Genomic DNA, 19,099 nt, shown 5'->3' on the forward strand with positions numbered 1-19,099 from the left:
TTTAGGTTAGATGGGCTTCAGATTGGTTTCACAAGTCGGCGCAACATTGAGGGCCGAAGGGCCTGTACTGCGCTGTAATGTTCTATGTTCTATGTTCTATGTTCCTCCATGCTGACCAAGTTTCCCAAACTGAGCTAGTCCCACTTGCCTGCGTTTGTCCCATATGCCTCTAAACCCTTCCTCTTCTTATACCCGACCAAATGTCTTTCAAATGTTGTAACTGTAACTGCATCAATTACTTTCAGATCATTCCACATATGAATTACCCTCTGTGTGAAAAAGTTGCCCTTCAGGTCCCTTTTAAATCTTTTCCCTGTCACCTTAAAATATGTCCCCTTGTTTTAATCTCCTCCATCCTAGGTGAAAGACCTTTTACTGTTCACCTTATCTATGCCTCTCGTGATTTTTATAAGGTCACTCCTCAACCTCCTACGCTCCAGGGGAAAAAGGCTCAGCCTATCCAGCCTCTCCCTGTAACACAAACTCTCCAAAGTCATCATTTATTTATGTATATGTGTGAGAGATATCTGTGGAGGAGTTAATTTGCATTATATTTTCCCTTTGTCTTTTTTTTTTAAACAAGATGAGTTCGGAATTCTTCTTCAGAATTGTACTAAAATGCCTTACCCGCTAAACACCATTGAACACCAACCCCTCAACCCTTTGTTCTATTTATTACAGGTCTTATTTCATAATGTGTTACACCCAGACCTGAGGGAAAGTTCCCCAAGTTATCAGGCTTCCAGATGAGATATCCCAAATTGTCAACTCCTGGATGAGGAGGGATGGAACTGGCTCCCTTTCTTTATTCATCTGCTCCTTCAGTTGTTCACAACAAAGTTAATTCACTTTGGATCTCCTTCCTTGGTACCCTTTCTCCTAGACCAAGTGAATTTACATTTTAAAAAGAACTAGTTTAACCAGAGTTTATTGATTTTAAAAAAGATTTTATTCGTTACTAAACACGAGCAAAAGTAGTAATGTAGCGCACACAGATTAGAAATGAGATGCAAAAGCAATTTTTAAAAATAATGGGGGTTACACTCCTTGGTTGTTGTTAAGAGCATATTTTGCACTGTTGCTGGTTGAACAGTCAATTTTATGATTCTCAATGTTGCAGGTTATTGAAATGTTTTTGTCCCATTTCCTTTTGACAGTGTTTGGTTGACAGTACTCCAAGCAAGAGAGTCTTACTTTTACCCTGTTTCCTTTTGACTGGTTTGTTAGCAGTTGACTTCAAGTGCTCGAGTGCTAGTGTTCTTCACCTGCAATGCAATGGTGACGAGCAGGCGGTTCTTTGATGCTGACTTTTACAGCACATGACCACTCCAGCTCATGCTGGTATACGAGTACCTCTGCCCACTGTACACACGAGCCCCTGAGCTCACTAGCACACCCTCCATTAGCACACAGAGACAAGGATTGAACTTGCTTTTAACCACAGGTACATGCTTGAAAGGGAAGAAGCAAAACCTGTCTCTTCCCAGACTGTTATCTTTTCTCCAATCATGTGTACAGTCTGCAATAACTCCCTGGAGATTACAGTTCATTTTGTAGTGCTCGACTCACCTGTTAAATCTAACCCTTTTGAACCTTTCCTGACACCTCATCAGATGCGACGTTCCAGGATTTCTTTCTCTTTCTGTCTCCAGCCAGCCACTGAATTTACATACGCAGTCACACTCCTGGCTGTATGTCACTTTTTGAAAAAAATTATGTTGTAATTAAAGGTTCACTCTGTCTGTAAGTACTTTAGGGTTCATCCATAAAGACAATATATTGTTCTAAAAGGCCTGTGTTGCCAAAGTGCGATGCTACTTGCATTCAGACTCACGGATCCTTTTGAGGTCACCAGGTTTGTGTTGCATACTACAGGTTCCATTTGGTTAACCTGATGCAATTGGATAGTGCTTCATAAAATTCCAACTCCGCTATACCACCCACCCACATTTAATTACTTAGTGTGCAGATGACAGGAAGTGACAATTGAGGCCAAACAGCTTCTCTACAGAAGGGGTGATTTTTCTTGGTCTATACTTTTGCACCTCCCAGTGTTTGCAGTACAGAGTAATTCAGGAGAACAATGATGGCACGGTATGACAGTGAGTGAATAAAATTAGGTGTACCTAGACAGCTTAGTTCACATTTTCTTTACGTTTGATGAATCATATTCTTATTGGTGGACTGGAGACTGTAAGGCAAACATTAGAGGATCGGTGAACATTGATTTAGGGTGATAATTAAAAGCATTTGAGGAAGTCACTTTTAAAGTTGAGCCATTAAGGTACATGTAAAGAATGCACACTGATAGGCCTCCATTTATTAATGTGGGAGCACTAAACAGTTTAATGCTGAGTCAGTAATGATGATGTGCATTCTTCCAATGGGATTCGTGGTCAGATTCTGCAAACTTGGTAATACTTGTGTACTTTTGGTCAGTGATCATTGATTTTCGATAACTTCCTCTCAAGTGCAGATTAGTTTTCTTTTTGGGGGAGGTGCGTTAGTATTAAGCTTTAGGAATTTTGGATGTAAATATTTTTAAACTTTTTTTTTTGAAAACTCAGGCAGTTCCAAGGCCACTCTGATGGTGTCAGCTGCACTGACATTTCTAATGACGGGACGAAGCTATGGACTGGAGCACTGGACAATACGGTCAGATGCTGGGACCTGAGGGAGGGGCGTCAAGTGCATCAGCATGATTTTGCCTCACAGGTATGTAACATCTGCTGACCAGTGTGAGGAAGCTTATGGTTAAAGTGTTCATTCCACTTGAGCCCTTCCAAATTATTTTGAATCCTGGGTTTTTTTTATTTGATTCATTCATGAATTGTGGGCATTGCTGGCTAGCAATTAGCATTGCTCATCCTATAGCCCAGAAGGCAGTTGAGAGTCAACCACATTGCTGTGGGTTTGGAGTCACATGTAGGCCAGACCAGGTAAGGACGGCAGTTTCCTCCCTAAAAGAGATTAGTGAACCAGATGGGTTTTTCCTGACATTCGACAATCACTAAACAGATTCCAGATTTTTATTGAATTCCAATTCCACCATTTGCCGTGGTGGGATTCGAACCTGGATCCACAGAACATTGCTTTGGTCTCTGGTTTAACGGTCCAACGATACTGACACTGGGCCATTACCTTCCCTGATTTGCGCTGTCAATTCTGCAAAACCAAGAGTGACGAGGCCTGCTTTTGTTTTTGTTGCGCTTGCTTTCCACCTTTTTGTTTTCTTGTGAAAACAACTGGTTTCTGAGTAGGGCCTTCATCTTACGGGATAGTTCAGGTCAGGAACATCATGTTAAGTTGTAAGAACCATTCCATAGTCACCCATGAATTTGACCAGATCCATCATGTTCCATAGCACCTTTGTCTGCTTCTTGCTGGTGCAAGTGCATTAATTGCTGTCAGTAGGGGATAAGGGGTGGTGATGGTGGTAATATCACTGAACGAATGGTCCAGAACCCTGGCTAATGTATCAGAGATATGGGCTTGAATCCCACCACAGTAGATGGTGGAATTTGAATTCAATTATAAAAAGATATGGAATTAAGAGTCTAATGATAACCATGAATCCATTGCCGATTGTCGGGGAAAATCCCATCTGATTCACAAATCCTCTTCAAGGAGGGAAACCTGCCATCCTTACCTGATCTGGCCTACATGTGACTCCAGGCCCACACCAATATAGTTGACTCTCTTAACTGCCCTCTGATCAATTAGGAATGGGCAAGAAGGGTCACCGGACCCGAAACGTTAACTCTGTTTTTTCCTTCACAGATGCTGCCAGACCTGCTGGGCTTTTCCAGCAACTTTATTTTTGTTCCTGATTTACACCATCCGCAGTTCTTTCGGTTTTCAAAAAAAAAACAAACTTGTTTGGCCAACGTATGAATGCAACATCCATTATCATCAAGTACTGGAGTGGGATTCAAACCAGTTATTGGCCCAGTGTGACACCGGACTTCTGCAGTGGAGATTAAGAACTCAACGTTTAATAGTCTCAATTGGGAATCGAAATTTAGGACTCTGGAGATTTACTTACCCCTTATGGTCATTGAGATCTGATTGCCTTGCATTTCCAAGCAACAGGAGAGGTCAATAGCACCACTGTCTCACATTTCACTAAACTTAAGATCTCATAATGTTCTGAAGGTTTGGAATTGTGCTTGTGCCAGATTGTTTTAGTGATGAGATATAGGTAGTAGTTAGAAGTTGTGAACAGAAAAATTATGCAGTATTGTATTGTTTATTAGGCAACCTAACTTAGCTGCATCTGATATGATTTTCTTGCAATTCTGTAACTGAATTGTGCAAATGATAGTTCCATGACAGTACCTTTACGGCCATATTTTGTTTCATAAAGGGAGGTGATGTTTTAACTCTAATGGCATATTCCAAATACTTGAATTGAACTAATTTATGATAATTAAGATGAACTAGTATTGGAAGTGAAAAATGGACAAGTTCCTCAAATTCACTCATCTGCTGAGTTTAAAAGCTATTGCGATGAACAGCTTGGATCACAAGTTTATTCTTAGATAGAAATGACAGTTCTTCAGATTCCCTTTAAGACATCTTCCATGTCTGCATGTGTTGTGATATATATGGAATATATCATGGTATGCTAGTCCAATTGAGTCTTTACATTTGTTCTACAAAGAAAAGTCATTGAATCTGCAAAAATGAAGAGGCATCTACTTTGCGGCTGTAGTTGCACATTTAGTTTAACAATGCAGATTCTGTTTCTGACAACTGTGAGCGACGAGACATTGGAGTGCAGGTTCATAGTTCCTTGAAAGTAAAGTCACAGGTGGATGGGATAGTGAAGAAGGCACTTGGTATGCTTGCCTTTATTGGTCAGTGCATTGAGTATACAAGTTGGGAGGTCATTTTGCGGCTGTACGGAACATTGGTTTGGCCACTTTTGGAATATTGCCTTCAATTCTGCTCTCCCTGCTACGGGAAGGATGTTACTAAACTTCAAAGGGTTCAGAAAAAATTTACAGGGATGTTGCCAGGGTTGGAGGGCTTGAGCTATAGGGAGAGGCTGAATAGGCTGGGGCTATTTTCCCTGGAGCGTCAGGGGCTGTAGGGTGACCTTATAGAGGTTTATACCATCATGAGGGGCACGGATAGGGTGAATAGTCAAGGTCTTTTCCCTGGGGTGGGGGAGTCCCAAACTAGAGGGTTTAAGGTGAGAGGGGAAAGATTTAAAACGGATCTGAGGAGCATCTTTTTCATGCAGAGGGTAGTGCGTGGATGGAATGAGCTGCCAGAGGGAGTGGTGGAAGCTGGTACAATTACATTCAAAAGGCACCTGGATGGATATATGAATAAGAAGGGTTTAGAGCAATATGCTGACAAATGGGAGCAGATTAATTTAGGATATCTGGTTGGCATGGTCGAGTTGAACTGAGGGGTCTGTTTCTATGCTGTACAGCGCTACGACTCTGTTACCCATAAAGGCCTCTGCATTCCTCCTGTTACTTTGCGATTTGATAATATTTCAGTAGAATCTGGTTTATAGTTAACAAGGACTCTTCCCCAGAGATAGCAAGAACTACAGATGCTGGAGTCCGTGTCAATACAGTGTGGAGCTGGAGGAACACAGTAGGTCAGGCAGCATCAGAGGAGCAGGAAAATTGATGTTTCAGGTTTACACCCTTCTTCAGGACTGGGGAGGGGGAAGGGAGCTTGGGAATAAATAGAGGGAGGGGAGTGGGGCTGGGGAAGGTAGGTGGAATGGTGATAGGTGAGTGCAGCTAGGGAGTGGTGAGGATTGGTCTGTGAGGTAGGAGGAGCGGATAGGTGGCAGGGAGGATGGACAGGATGTGTCAGATCAAGGAGGCAGGAGGAGAAGGGAGGGTTGGATGTGGGTTCAGGCTGGGGTTGGGGAGATTTTGAAATTGGTGAATTCTGTGTTGAAGCCAACAGGCTGTAGGCTCCCAAAGTAGAATATGAGGTGCTGTTCCTCCAGTTTGCATGTGGCGTCATTGTGACACTGGAGGAGGCCCAGGATGGACATGTCACTAAGTGAGTGGGAGGAGCAGTTAAAATGGTTGGCAGTTGGAAGGCCTCATTCCATGCCCAATCCTCCCTCTCATCCCTGCCTCTTTGACTTGCTATGTTCCTCCAACTCCACACTATTGACAAGGGCTCATCCCCAGTCTGCTCCAGTCTATACACATCTAGCCTTGTATGAGGATAGACAGTTGTGTTAGAAAACAAAGCTGGCATTTAATACCTGTTTTTAATCTCTTGTTTCCCCAGATCTTTGCACTAGGCTGTTGCCCAACAGGGGGATGGCTAGCTGTCGGCACGGAGAGCAGCAATGTAGAGGTGTTACATGTCAACAAACCAGATAAATATCAGCTTCACCTTCACGAGAGTTGTGTTCTATCACTCAAATTTGCCTATTGTGGTAAGTACTGATTTTCTGTTCCACTGTTACAATAGTTTGTGGCTAATCTGTACATTAGATATATCTAAATGCCTTAGTTCCAGTTTTGATTTGATTTGATTTATTATTATCACATGTACCAAAATATGGTGAAAAGCATTGTTTTGCGTGCTAACCAGACAAATTATTACATAAGTACATCAGGGTAATAGAACAGAATGTAGCGTATAGTGTTACAGCTACAGAGAAGATGCAGAGAAATGATGATTAATAATCCAGGCTGTCAAAACTGTATCAATCTGTATTTTTTATTTTAATGGAGAGGTCTTGTGGGGAAAGAATTATAGACTCGCTCTATACTTTGTGAAAAAATGTTTCCTTGAGTGACACAGCTCCAATTTTAATCATTGTTCCTTCTTCCTTGGGTTCTGTGCACCACCAGGAGAGCAAGTAGTTTCTCTCTCTTCCCTCTTAAAAACTCCTTTGTTCTAACACCTTCAATAGATCATGCCTTCACTTTCCCTGCTTGAGGGAACACCAGGTTAAACCATGCAACGTGTTCGCATGTTTAACTTTTGTAACTCTAGGTATCATTTGGAATCTGCATTTCACCCTGTCCTAGGCCTGTGGCTCTCAGAATGTGGTTTCAGGAGCGGTTTTAAACTTGTGCCTTTTCATTTGTTGGTGGCAGCCTAAAAATGTAGCTTCCGTTCATTGCAACTCTTCTATTTGTTTGAGAACATTCCTGCTGATTGAACTGGCCTGCTTACAAAATTGGCCAGTAGGAGGGTGAAAATAACAGATTGATTGCTGATAACCACTCGTATTTTTAACCCGAGAGCTTGGAACTTGCTACACCGTTTCTCTCACTCGCTCACTCTCTAATACTCTGGAAGTGGAAAATCTTTTAAAACATACGTCTAATTGGTTTCATGGCTTTTAGTTCTGAAAATCAGTATCTTTTCTTCTCCTGGTGCACATTCTGCCTGTGAAATAAGCTTGCTGGAAAGATGTAAGTACTGTTTATTGCACATGAAACCTTGAGAGTGACTTGTGCGGGAGGTGGGTGGTGACAGCTCTTTGCTTGTTTGGGCTGGTAATTATGGCATTGTCTGCGTTGATGTCCTCAAATGTGGCTTCCAATTATTAGAATTTGTGCTATTTGTGAATGTTAGAATGTGCAAAAGAAGGATTTCTATTTGGGCACCATTTGGAAGAAAAGAAATGCACTAATATGTCCCCTGCCTGTTTACTTCCAACTGATTAATTGTTGCTAGTCTATTTCTGACTATAGGAAAGTACTTGAGGAGTATTAGATGGGATAGGGTGGTGTGGAGCATGGAGGTTAGAGCTTAATGTTGGTCAAGGAATAGGTTGCCTCTGACAGGCTCAATCAAGCACCAAGCACTTGATGGGTAAATTCCAGACTACAGTCAACCCTGACGCTCCCAGGAATCTTGGGCTCTCATTATCACCCTGAGTTGGCATTGTATCTAGTTGTGATGACTGATTTCAGAAGTGGAGCGTGAGGACAATGCAGCAACAGTATAGTGACTCTCAGTACTTGTTGCAGTCTAGTTATGGTGTGTTCCTACTGAACCGCACCAGTTCTCACCTCCTTACTCTTCCAAAATAACATTTAAAGCTCTATTGCATTGGATAACTTAGCCAGCGTGGGTGTGGGGGGGGTGGAAGGTGTAGTGGTGGATAGTAAAAAGGAGCTGAAGCTGTCAAAGTAAGGCAGCTTCAGTATTTTACTATTTGGGCTGAACACCAGAAAGAGCAGATCATTTGTGAAGCAGAATAATCTGAATTGAAGCAAGTTAATTCTCGACTATGCTTCTGTACAAAATTTGAACAGAAGTGTTATAGACCTTCTTCAGAAAAATTTTTCTGAAGAAGGGTCTAGGCCCGAAATGTCAGCCTTCCTGCTCCTCTGATGCTGCTTGGCCTGCTGTGTTAATCCAGCCGTACACCTTGTTATCTCATTCTCCAGCACCTGCAGTTCCTCCTATCTCTGTTATAGACCTTCGATGTCCTTAAGAATAAGTGAACCACTTGTAAAATTGAACCTGTAAGTAGTATGGTCATGATATCATACACCTCTATGACTCTTTACTCAGGAGGTAAAGGGATCGCAGCATTTAATTGCAGATTACGCACAGCAGCCTGGAATTCATTCCACATGATGTGAGCAGACAGATGCTTGCTGGCTTTAAATTGTCACTTTAAAGGGAGCTTGAAACAACAAATTGGCTTGTTGCTGGTATCCTGCAAGACCTACAAAGTGAAGACTGCAGTCAAGTCATCGACGATGTGCAGGCTACAATTTGTCATTTCATTAAACGTGTTGATAAATTACTTGAAAATGAAGTCTACTGCCCGAGCCAATTAGGAAGGACGAGAACTATCATCTGCATGCGATGAGTCATTTTGAAGCATGTTTTTCTGCCACTAGAGGGAACTGGCATACCTCACTCTGATCATTTCAGGGCATAAAACAAACATTTCTGTTCCATAAAAGCTGAGTCTTCCATGTAAAATGAAGGACTGATTTGATACAGTCATCTCTTGACTGATATGCCTACAAGTGGTTAATTTAGTTTTTGGCAATTATATATTTGCTGTGCTCAGTTTTTTATTCCATTTGTGAAAACTTCTTTTCTCAACTGTCACTTTAAGAAAGGTCACTGGTTTTTAAATTGCTAAAGGGCCAAAGACTATACATGGCCTAGTCATTTAATTAATTGTATATAATTATGTTTGCAGAATTGCTTCAATTTCTGACTTGCCTCCCATCCTGCTTTCCGCATCCCTCAGTTATATTTAGGCTCCGCTGCAGAGCTCCGAGCATATTTCCATAAACTCGATGCCTTGGCACTGAATCTGCTGTAACTTCTTAAAGCAAATTATCAATTAAGTTATTAGTCCGATTAGATTTGGTGGTCACCCTCACTGATTTTTTGAGACACATTAATTGATTAAAAAGACCTCACAGCTTTGAACTTGAGCCTTTTTGGATCTCAGGAGATTTGAGAGATACAGGGACACTTTCAGAATGGTGGAGGAGGCTTTGGGGTCGTATGGGCCTACTCCTGCTTCATCGTATGAGACTAACGGATATCAATGAATTTTGGAGGCTTTCCGTCCAAAAAATAAGTGCTGCATTCACATCTGCCAGTAGCAAGTTTTGTTTTCTGTCTTTCCAATTATATCAGCCAATTTACTTCTAATATTTCTGGGAAATCTTCAATCTCTTCAGTTTTGCCTCAGATGGTGTTTGGGGAGAGATTATTGGTTAGGCCAGAGCTTTAAAACCCATCTTGTTTTGAGCCCTGCATTCTGTTGCCCAGACAGATGGGATGGAGTCACTTGGCTGGTATAGTGGATAGGCATCATGATTACATAGGGAAGCAGTCTTTGACACAATGAAGCTTTAATATTGAATGCTACCTCATTGCCTTGTCCTCCTTGCATTCCCAAATAACAACAACTTACATTTATGCAGGCTTTTTTTCAATATAGTGAGATTTCTCCAGGAATTTCACAACTGCACAGTCAAAAAAAAATAATTGGACATCAAAACACTTAAGGTGATGATAGGACAGATGACTAAAAGGTTAGTTAGAAGTGATGGGTTTCAGGAGTGGCTTAAGTGAATACAGAGAGAGGTAGTAATGAACTGAGAGCTTTAGGGGAAGAATTACAAAACCTGGGGCTTGGGTATAGCTGAAGACATAGCAAGCACTGGTAAGCTGCTTTAAAGTTAAGGACACTGAAGAGGCCAGAACTAAAAGAGCAGAGATCTTAGAAATTATTTTTGAAAATTGCTGTCCATTGTGTCTGTGGATAGGATCGTATCTATCTGTTGTACAACAGTAACTTGCATTTATATCAGGTCTTTACTGGGGATAAAACATTACAAGCTGCTTCAGAGATCCAAGGGAAGAAATGGATGCCAACTCAGATGAAAAGGAGGGAGAGGCATTACCAATGGCTCAGTTGGAGTTGGGTTTCAAAGTGGGCCTTTAAAGGTGAGAGAGATGGATAGATTAGTGATGTTTGATGGCAACGTTCTAGGAGCTTAAGGGCGATCGTCAACAGTGGGTGAAAGGAGAGGAGAAGGGAAAATTGATCATAGTTGAAGGATGATTCTCTATTCTCTAATGGCTAAGGAAAATCAATGTAAGCAATTGAGTACTGCCTTCAGAGCCGTTTGGCTTTCCCATCGCCTGACTTGTTGGCATTGTGTTGCTATCCATGTAGTTCACCTCATCACTGCCATCACATGATGTTGAAGAGCCTTTGGAATCAGAAGTGTTGCTTTGGCTCACAACCTCTGATGTCAGCAGCAATCCAATGGATCTTGCCAAAAATTAAGAACAAAAATAAAGGGAAATGTCATACTCTTGTAGTTGACAATTCTCTTTATGGGGAAGAGGAGCCATACATTACCTCAAATTGGAGTTATTAGACATCTCACTGGTCAAAATCCATGATTTGCCCTGATCTACAAAGATACTAAATAAACTGCATGCGGTTTTATACATTTTGGAAAATACGGGTAGTTGAGCCTTGAATGTGTTGCACCAGACCTTGTTGAGTGATGGGCTGCAGCAGTTGGCTGGTCTAGCAGTGAGACTGGGAGAAGTGATGGGATATTGTAAATGGTGGAAAATGGAGTTGGCCCTCAGTGACAAGGTAGTGCTGGCTGTCTACATTTGAAACTTTTACAAAATGTTTTGAGTGACCCTCGAGCCTGCACAGCCGTTTTTGAGGTACAACCTCGGAAAGAAAAGGGATTTTGTCTTCCTGTTTCATGTAGGTAGATTCACAATGTATTAGAAGCAGTTTGGCCATCTCTGGATTCCATAGGTACTGTACCAGTGGACGATGCTGAGAGTGTATCGTTGAGTAACTAAGTGTCATGAGGCAGAAACCGAACTTCTAATAATCTTCAAGGTGACCTTTTGAAGTGATCAGCCCATATTTGTAATCCTGGTATGGATCAACAAATTTTATGTTGCCTTCTGAGCAATCGCTTAATTCAGCTTTAACTTGATAGTTGTGCTAGAGATTTTTTTGATGAAATGGTGTCACTGGATAACCTGGAGATGTTCTCGCTGTCAAGCTGGTATTTGGTGTTTTCTCTTCCGCTGGAAGGAAGGTAAATATTCACTGGACTTTTCTCATATTACTCCAGTGCCATCTGCATGGCCTAAGAGTAAATTCTGTTATAATCCGTCACTTTGGTTATCAATAGATCCAGGGATCTTTAAAAATAACCCGTATGTGGGACTAACAGGAAAAAAAAAAGTGTCATTATCATCAAGACCTTTCGAAGAGTGATTTTGACATCAATTAAAGCAGGTTTTTAATCAAGAAATTAAAGCAGTGGTGTAGTGGTAATATCACTGGAATGGCAGTCCAGGATTCCAGCACTAATGTTCTGGGGACAAGTGCTTGAATGCCTTTATGGCAGATGGTAGAATTTGAATTCAATACAAAAAAAGATCTAGAGTAAAGAGCTGGCCAAATGTCAATTGTCATAAAAGCCCATCTAGTTCACTAATGTCTTGTCAGAAAGGAAATCATAGAAACCTACAATGTGGAAGCAGGCCATTCGGCCAGTTGGGTTCACACTGACCGTCTGAAGAGCATTCCACCCAGACCCACCACTCTACCCTATCCCTGTAACCCTACGTTGCCCATGGCCAATCTACCTAACCTGTACACTTTTGAAACTGTGGGAGCAAACCTACGCAGACAGGGGAAGAATATGCAAATTCCAAATGGACAGTTACCAGAAGATGGAATCAAACCTGGGTCCCTGGTGCTGTGAGGCAGCAGTGCTAATCACTGACCCACCGTGCTGCCCCAAATCTGCCATCCTTACTTGGTCTGGCCTACACATGACTCCAGACCCACAGAAATGTGGATGGCTGTCTCTGGGCAATTAGAGATGGGCAATAAATGCTGGCCCAGTCAGCAATGCCCATATCCCGTGAGTGAATAAAAAGTTAAAAGTAAATTGAGGGACTTGTTGATTCCTTGAGAAAATATTCTTGGAGAAATGACTTGGCTTGATTTTTGAGGGAGGTGAATGAACACAGTGTTGTACTCACCTGAGTTGTAGATCATTCCTGCTAACATCCAACCCCTTCATACTGTTGGATTGGTAACTCCTCTTTCCCAAGTCCCAGAGGAACCAGAGGAGGATAAATACTAAATTGCTGTATGATTCCCAAATGGCTTTCTGACATTTGAAAACAGCTGCAGGCAGGGTCTAACCCTGTTCAGAGCGAAAGCACTTGTGTGCTCACTCTCTCCATCTTCATTTCAGGCAAGTGGTTTGTAAGCACTGGAAAAGACAACCTTCTAAATGCATGGAGAGTACCGTATGGAGCAAGTATATTCCAGGTAAGAAACAATGATGAAGGGGATGGGAATTGGGATTGGCTGCCAGGGAGGCAGCTTATGCCTGATGGTTTTAGATCCTGTTAGCATCCGAGTTGAAAACCTCTTGTCAATTAATTCGCAACTTGCGGGGAACTGAAGTGAAAATTAAATCTCATGGGAACTGTTGTCAGGAAAATTTGGTACCTACTTATTCATAAAAGGTTTTTCACATACCTTGTGCTGATGTTGCTCTTGAATCACGTAAAAATGTGCAAGTATGCCCTTGATTAAAATATCCTTGCCGAGCTATCCTTACTTACAAATTTATTTTGCTCTGGTGCTTTTTCTCCTCTTGTGGGAAACTTTTGGGAGATCCCGGAGAATGCCCGCACGTTCACAATTGACCGATCCTGTGTGGCTTTTGTGTAAAGTGGCATTGCTGGTATTTTCAGTCCCTGAGGAACTTTTCACGTTGTCCTTTTATTTTCAAAAATGAGGTGTTGCTCATTTATTTAAGGGAAATTTTTTTATTAAATTCTCAATACGCAGTATACAAACATTCGTATTACTTGAAGCCAGCTGATAATTTGTCTGCTGCACACATGCAACAGTAAAAGCAGTGTATTCCTCGCCAAGAACAAGATTTATTATTTCAAAATCGGGTCTTGGGGCTTATTCAGTTATTAAACACAATGTGACATGTTTACCCACTTGCATCAGGCAGATAGGCAAAGGGTTTTCATGCTCAATCCCCATTCTGATCTCAGTCTGTTGAGGAGGTTGGAGAGGTTTTGCAGACATCTATTGTGTCCTTGGCCAAGATTAGTCTTTTTTTGGTTGTTGAAAGAGGGACAAGGAGCATGCACCTTCTAGAATAACAGTTGAAAAGAATAATGGTAAGTTGGTAAGGTGCAGCCTAAAGTTTCCCTAAATTGTAGGTTACAAACAAATTAGCTAGGAGCTGGAGTGAGCTGCTCATTCCCTGGAGACTGCTCGATGACCTGATGTCTCCATATTCTTGCTAATCCTTGACTACCTTTCACCCCATTGTTTATCAAGGATCCATCTATCCTGTCTTAAAAATATTCAAAGATTCTACTTCCTTCGCAGTTACTTTTGATTCATGGTCTGTGCTGGGTGTGTCATTGCATTACAGAAGTGTTACGGCAATAAAGGAGGCTATCTGGCCTATTGTGTCAGCACGGCTCTTCAAGTGGGCATCATTGTCTAGTGCCAGTCTCCTGGATTTTTTCTCATATCCTCGCATGTTATTTTTATCCACATAATCACCCAATGCTATGTTGAATGTCTCAATATGAACCTGACTCCACCACACTTCCTGGCAGTGTTTTGCATACCATAACTAATTGCTGTGTGGCAAATTTTCTTTTCTCACGTCATACTTGCTTCCTTTTGCAAGTCACTTTAAATCTTTGCTCTCTTGCTCCATTTTCTTCCATAAGCGGGAATGTTTTCTCCTTTTCTACTCTATCCAAGCTACTCATAATTTTGAAGACCTCTACCAGTCTCTCTCTCTCCCCCAATCCTTAGCAGTCTTCACTTCCCAACTTTTTCAATCTATCTTCATAACTGAAATTCCTCATCCCTGGAACCATTCTTGTAAATCGCTTCTTATTTTAAATACATTTGTGGAACATGGGTGTCGTTGGCTGGGCCAGCATTTATTTCCCATCCCTAGTTGCCCTTGAGAAGGTGGTGGTGAGCTGCCTTCTTGAACTGCTGCAGTCCTCCTGCTGTGCGTTGACCCACAATGCCCTTAGGGAGGGAATTCCAGGATTTTGACCCAGCTTCTGCACTCTCTCTAAAACATTCCTGTAATGTTGTGCGCAGACTGTGCATACCACTCAAGCTGAGGTCTAACAAATGCCTGTTTTATATTGTCTTTCAATGTTTTTCCAACAAAACATGCATCACCTCGCAAAGAAGCTAACAGTGAAAAATGAGACGATTTGGTTCACTGTGCCTGTGCTGAAGTCTGATAGAGCAGTGGCTCATGTTAATTGATCTCAGCTGTAGGAACAACAGTGCTACTGCAATTTGTCTCACTGCCTTTTGATTAGGAAGGGAAAAAAACCAACAGAACTCTTTATCCTGACTCACATTGAGTGGTTTCTGATGGAAAAGTTGTGTAGAAACATGGCAGATTTCAGATAAGACTGTCCTTGGATAAAACAGTGCAACACTGCTCATCATCTTGACCTTGAGGCACAGCCATGGTTGTCAGTGCCTGTGGAACCATAGAAACATAGAAAGCAGGAGCAGGAATAGGCCCTTCGGCCCTTCAAGCCTACTTATCCATTTGATATGATCGTGGCTATCATCCAACTCTTGTGTATCCTGTTCCTACTTTCTCCCTAAACTCTAAGATCCCTTTAGTCTTGAGAACTATAGCTAATTTCTTCTTGAAACAGTCCATGTTTTGGCCTCCACCATTTTCTGTGGCAGAGGATTTCACAGTCTCACCACACTCTGGGTGAAGAAGTTTCTCCTCATTTCATTTCTAAATGGCTTAGTCTGTATCCTTAGACTGTGACCTCTGTTTCTAGACTCCCTGGTCATCAGGAATGACCTTTCTGTGTTTACTCTGTCTAGTCCTGCTAGAATTTAATAGGTTTCTCATGAAATACGCACTCGTTCTTTTAAACTCCATTGAATGCAGTTGTAACTGGCCCAGCCTCTCTCTTCATACCTCATATCCTCTTCAAATGTGGATTCATTTGTGCAGGGTTAAACCACAATGTTCGTTACAATAAAAAGGTTAAATATTACACTCCATTTTTGCTTCACATTCCTCTGTTGTTCCCTCTTTATTTATCCTCTTCTCAGGGGATTGGGGATGACTTAGTACATCAAAGGTGCTTTAGAAATGTAAGCAATTTTCCCTCTAATTACTTTATCTGGTGCATGGACCTCTGAGGTCTGTATGCAGCAGTGGCTTCTGAAACCGGAAGTCAATAGTGGGAATGCTGCTGGCATATCAATGGGCATGCATGGAATCCCAAGTGACTCTGTCTGTGTGCGTGTGTGTGTTTGTGTGGGCTTAGAGGGGACGTAGAATGTACGAGTCATTATCATTGTTGCTGACAGGACATTTTTGTTTCTTTTTTCAGTCCAAAGAATCTTCATCTGTACTATGCTGTGACATCTCAGTTGACGACCAATATGTTGTTACTGGCTCAGGGGATAAGAAGGCCACGGTTTATGAAGTAATTTACTGAGGATTCAGATCTTTATTGGAAGGGATGGGATTTGAGGGGGAGGGAGCCTTTAACCTTGAAGAAGAGACCTCAAACCTGGATCAGTGAACCATATTACCCAAGGATCATGTCGAATGGAGTTTTTTTGTCCTCGCAGGAAGATTATCAGATGTGGCCTTGACTTGGTTGTTGAAATTAACTTTTTAACTTGCTTCAACGAAAGAGGATGTATGAGTAGACCGAAATGGTGGCTGCTCACCTGAAGAGGAAGGGTTACTCAAGATTTCACAGTCCAGCTAACTCCAGATTTGATATTAATGTTTAGGGTAACATTAATTGTACATTTTTTTTTTCATTGTTCCTTTTTGTTGTTTGTAATGTTAAAATCCACTGTTGGGTTTCATAACTTGATGGGAAGAAATCTGAAGCTGCTTGATTTTGATTTTTAGACAGATGTAACTCCTCAACAGCGTACTGCCCCCAGATCTGAGAAGGTCTTTACAGCAACTGAACATTGTGTTCGAAGATTTTTGCGATGAGTTGCATTTTAAAACATATTTATGAGAAAAGAATCTTTTTTACAGTGTGCTGTTTGTTCTTCGTCAAACAGCGTGAAACACTAAACCTTAGTTTGCTCATCTTCCTCTTTGCTAATCCCTCTCCCCACTGTTATAAACTAATGTTTTTACATGTAACCTTCCCATAGGTCACTGTTCAAATGTGAATATAGGAAGTTGCTTGCGTTGAAAGTTTGACTCTTGATTGTGTTCACTCATTCATTGTTCAAGATTTATTATTGATTTCGCTCTTGCCTACCACCTGGCATGACTAATTCTCTGCTGTGCCAAAGCTTGTACTTATCGCCATTGTGCAAAATGATTGATTACTGCACAGTCTGACAATCTTTTGGTTAAGCTGAAGGTGAATTTTTATGGTGGCGGGAGGAGAGCACAGCGATTGCACTTAGTCTGGTAGACCATGAAACGGACTGTTTATAGAAATCCAAACCGTCAAGTTTATTCATTCACCAAAAAATAGTTTGTAAATCAATGCCCCGTGTTGTCTACCAGCTGAGGAGCGAGTGAACAAACTATTTACTGTACAGCACAACTGGGAGGAATCCACATCATTTAAACTAAAGGATCAGAAGTCATTACAGTCCATCAATGCCCAATTGAGAAGCTGAACGTTTATTCTGTTTCCTGAAACTCGAGTTACAGCCATTGAGTAACAGAAGATAGTACAATGCTGTTGCCAAGATAGATTGAATTGGATATTCATTTTCTTTTTAAAGGCTTTTGGATTTCTTTACTCTTGCATAAGTTTTTGCAACAGTTGTCCACTTGCTTTGAGACAATGCGATGATCTGTCTGTTGTAGGCAAAACACCCTATCCAATTAACATCTAGGCAATAGGATGATGCTTTTCACTTTTTAATTTGCAATGTAGCTCTGGCTCAGCCATTCGGTTTGAGAGCGATTGATGTGATATGTAATTTTTAATGTGTTTTTGGCTTCACTTCCATTTTAGTCCCACCCACAACATTAAAAGAAATGATGACGCTAATAGCATGTTTTCTGTTGTTTGGTCCCAGCAACCTGCAACTCACCATTCTTCAAAATGCTGACTCCTTTCGGCCACACAGTTCTACGAGTAATTTTCCAGTGTTTTCCCAATCAGCTGTCTGCGACTTATCAATGTGACTGCATAAGGCTACCTGACCTGGGAAGATACCACCTTCATGCAAGATCCTGTCATTAACATCTAAGCCTGTTTTTCAACAGAAGTCACTGGTAAACAGGAGTAAGAAGCAAGGCCTAATTCTCACACTGGTCTGCTTCCCCACTCAGCCCGTCCCTTCCAAATTAGTCCTGAGGCTAATTGTAGGTCTACAACCAACTCTGAAATGAATTAATTCAGCACCGAACTGGCTTCTTCCTGGCCTGCATAGCTCACTGAAAGTCTGAAAGTGCATTTACCAATCCTGCTTTCGTTGTCTTTTGAAGGTATTTGGTTGTTTGGGATATCTCTAATAGAACATGGGACCTATTCTGCTGGTCCTTTCTCATGAGGTTTCAAAAGAGCTTTTGACAGTGTTGTCAACGCTCTCCCAACTTCATTCCATAACTTTTCCAATAGCTCTTTGCATTTTTCCAGATGGACCAAAAGAAATGGCCTGTAAGTCATTGAGTTATTTTTTTAAACAAGCAGAAAGATGCTTGCTTAGCTTTTGGAGTTTCGACCCTCTGGAGAAAATAGCCAAGGGTGCAGCTGTTTCCTGAGAAATGACTACTTTGGGTGTCTTTGCGGTTTCACAGGGTGTGAAAATCATGAGAAGGTTAGATACCTTTCAGAAAATATGGGAAAACCTGCTGAATAGCATGTGTGGCAAAGCATAAACTAAGTAACTGATTTGTTTGGTTTGATTCATTTTAGTCTTGAGCTGTCCTGCTATCACAGTCTTCTGTATTTTGTTTTACATTTTTTTTCCATTTGTTACTTCTATTTATTGAATATGTTATACACCTTTTTCCTTCTTTCTCTCACTTGTTCCCATTTTGGCCCATTCCAAAATTAGTTGTAGATGTTCTGGTTCATGTATTGGGAATGGTACACTCTATGGCAAAGGAATGGGAACATCAAAGTTACTGTGAAGACCATTTTAATGAAATCTCCAGCAACAAGTGTGCTGTGGTCAATACCACATCTGGCCAGTTCAGGTCCATGGGCAGCTGGCCAATACATTGTTTGAGTCAGTCCCTTATTTTGGCTACCTGCAATGCCAGAAGGTTGTACACATTTTATATTTTGCCTCCACAGTTAAGTTGATTGACTGACTGTACGCATTACCTGTGCCCTAACTATCCACTTGTATATTCTCTTTAACTGTGCCTCGAACCTTTCTTAGGGAGGAGATAAATTGCTAAATTCTTCTGTGATACACGTTTTCTTTTTTGTTGCCCAATATGGTGATTTGTAATGTCCAGAACCCTTCCATCTTTCATGCTTTTGCATCCTAGTTTGGGATGAATTTGTAGTTTATTCCTTTTAAGTTCCCAATAAACTATTTTGTATGTGA

General features: G+C 41.3%; 1 protein-coding gene across 1 annotated transcript in view; it reads left to right on the plus strand.

The window, feature by feature from the left end:
- LOC109936016 (transducin-like enhancer protein 1) overlaps positions 1-19,099 on the plus strand; it is a 201,402-nt gene extending 182,303 nt beyond the window's left edge. The window contains exons 12-15 of the mRNA XM_048613924.1: positions 2,559-2,715; positions 6,274-6,424; positions 12,747-12,823; positions 15,934-19,099. Coding sequence (XP_048469881.1) covers positions 2,559-2,715; positions 6,274-6,424; positions 12,747-12,823; positions 15,934-16,041 — 493 coding nt within the window. The 3' untranslated portion in view covers positions 16,042-19,099. The remainder of the gene's footprint in view (positions 1-2,558; positions 2,716-6,273; positions 6,425-12,746; positions 12,824-15,933) is intronic.

The sequence above is a fragment of the Rhincodon typus genome, chromosome 29 (genome assembly GCF_021869965.1).
Source record: "Rhincodon typus isolate 14 chromosome 29, sRhiTyp1.1, whole genome shotgun sequence".
NCBI lineage: Eukaryota > Metazoa > Chordata > Chondrichthyes > Orectolobiformes > Rhincodontidae > Rhincodon > Rhincodon typus.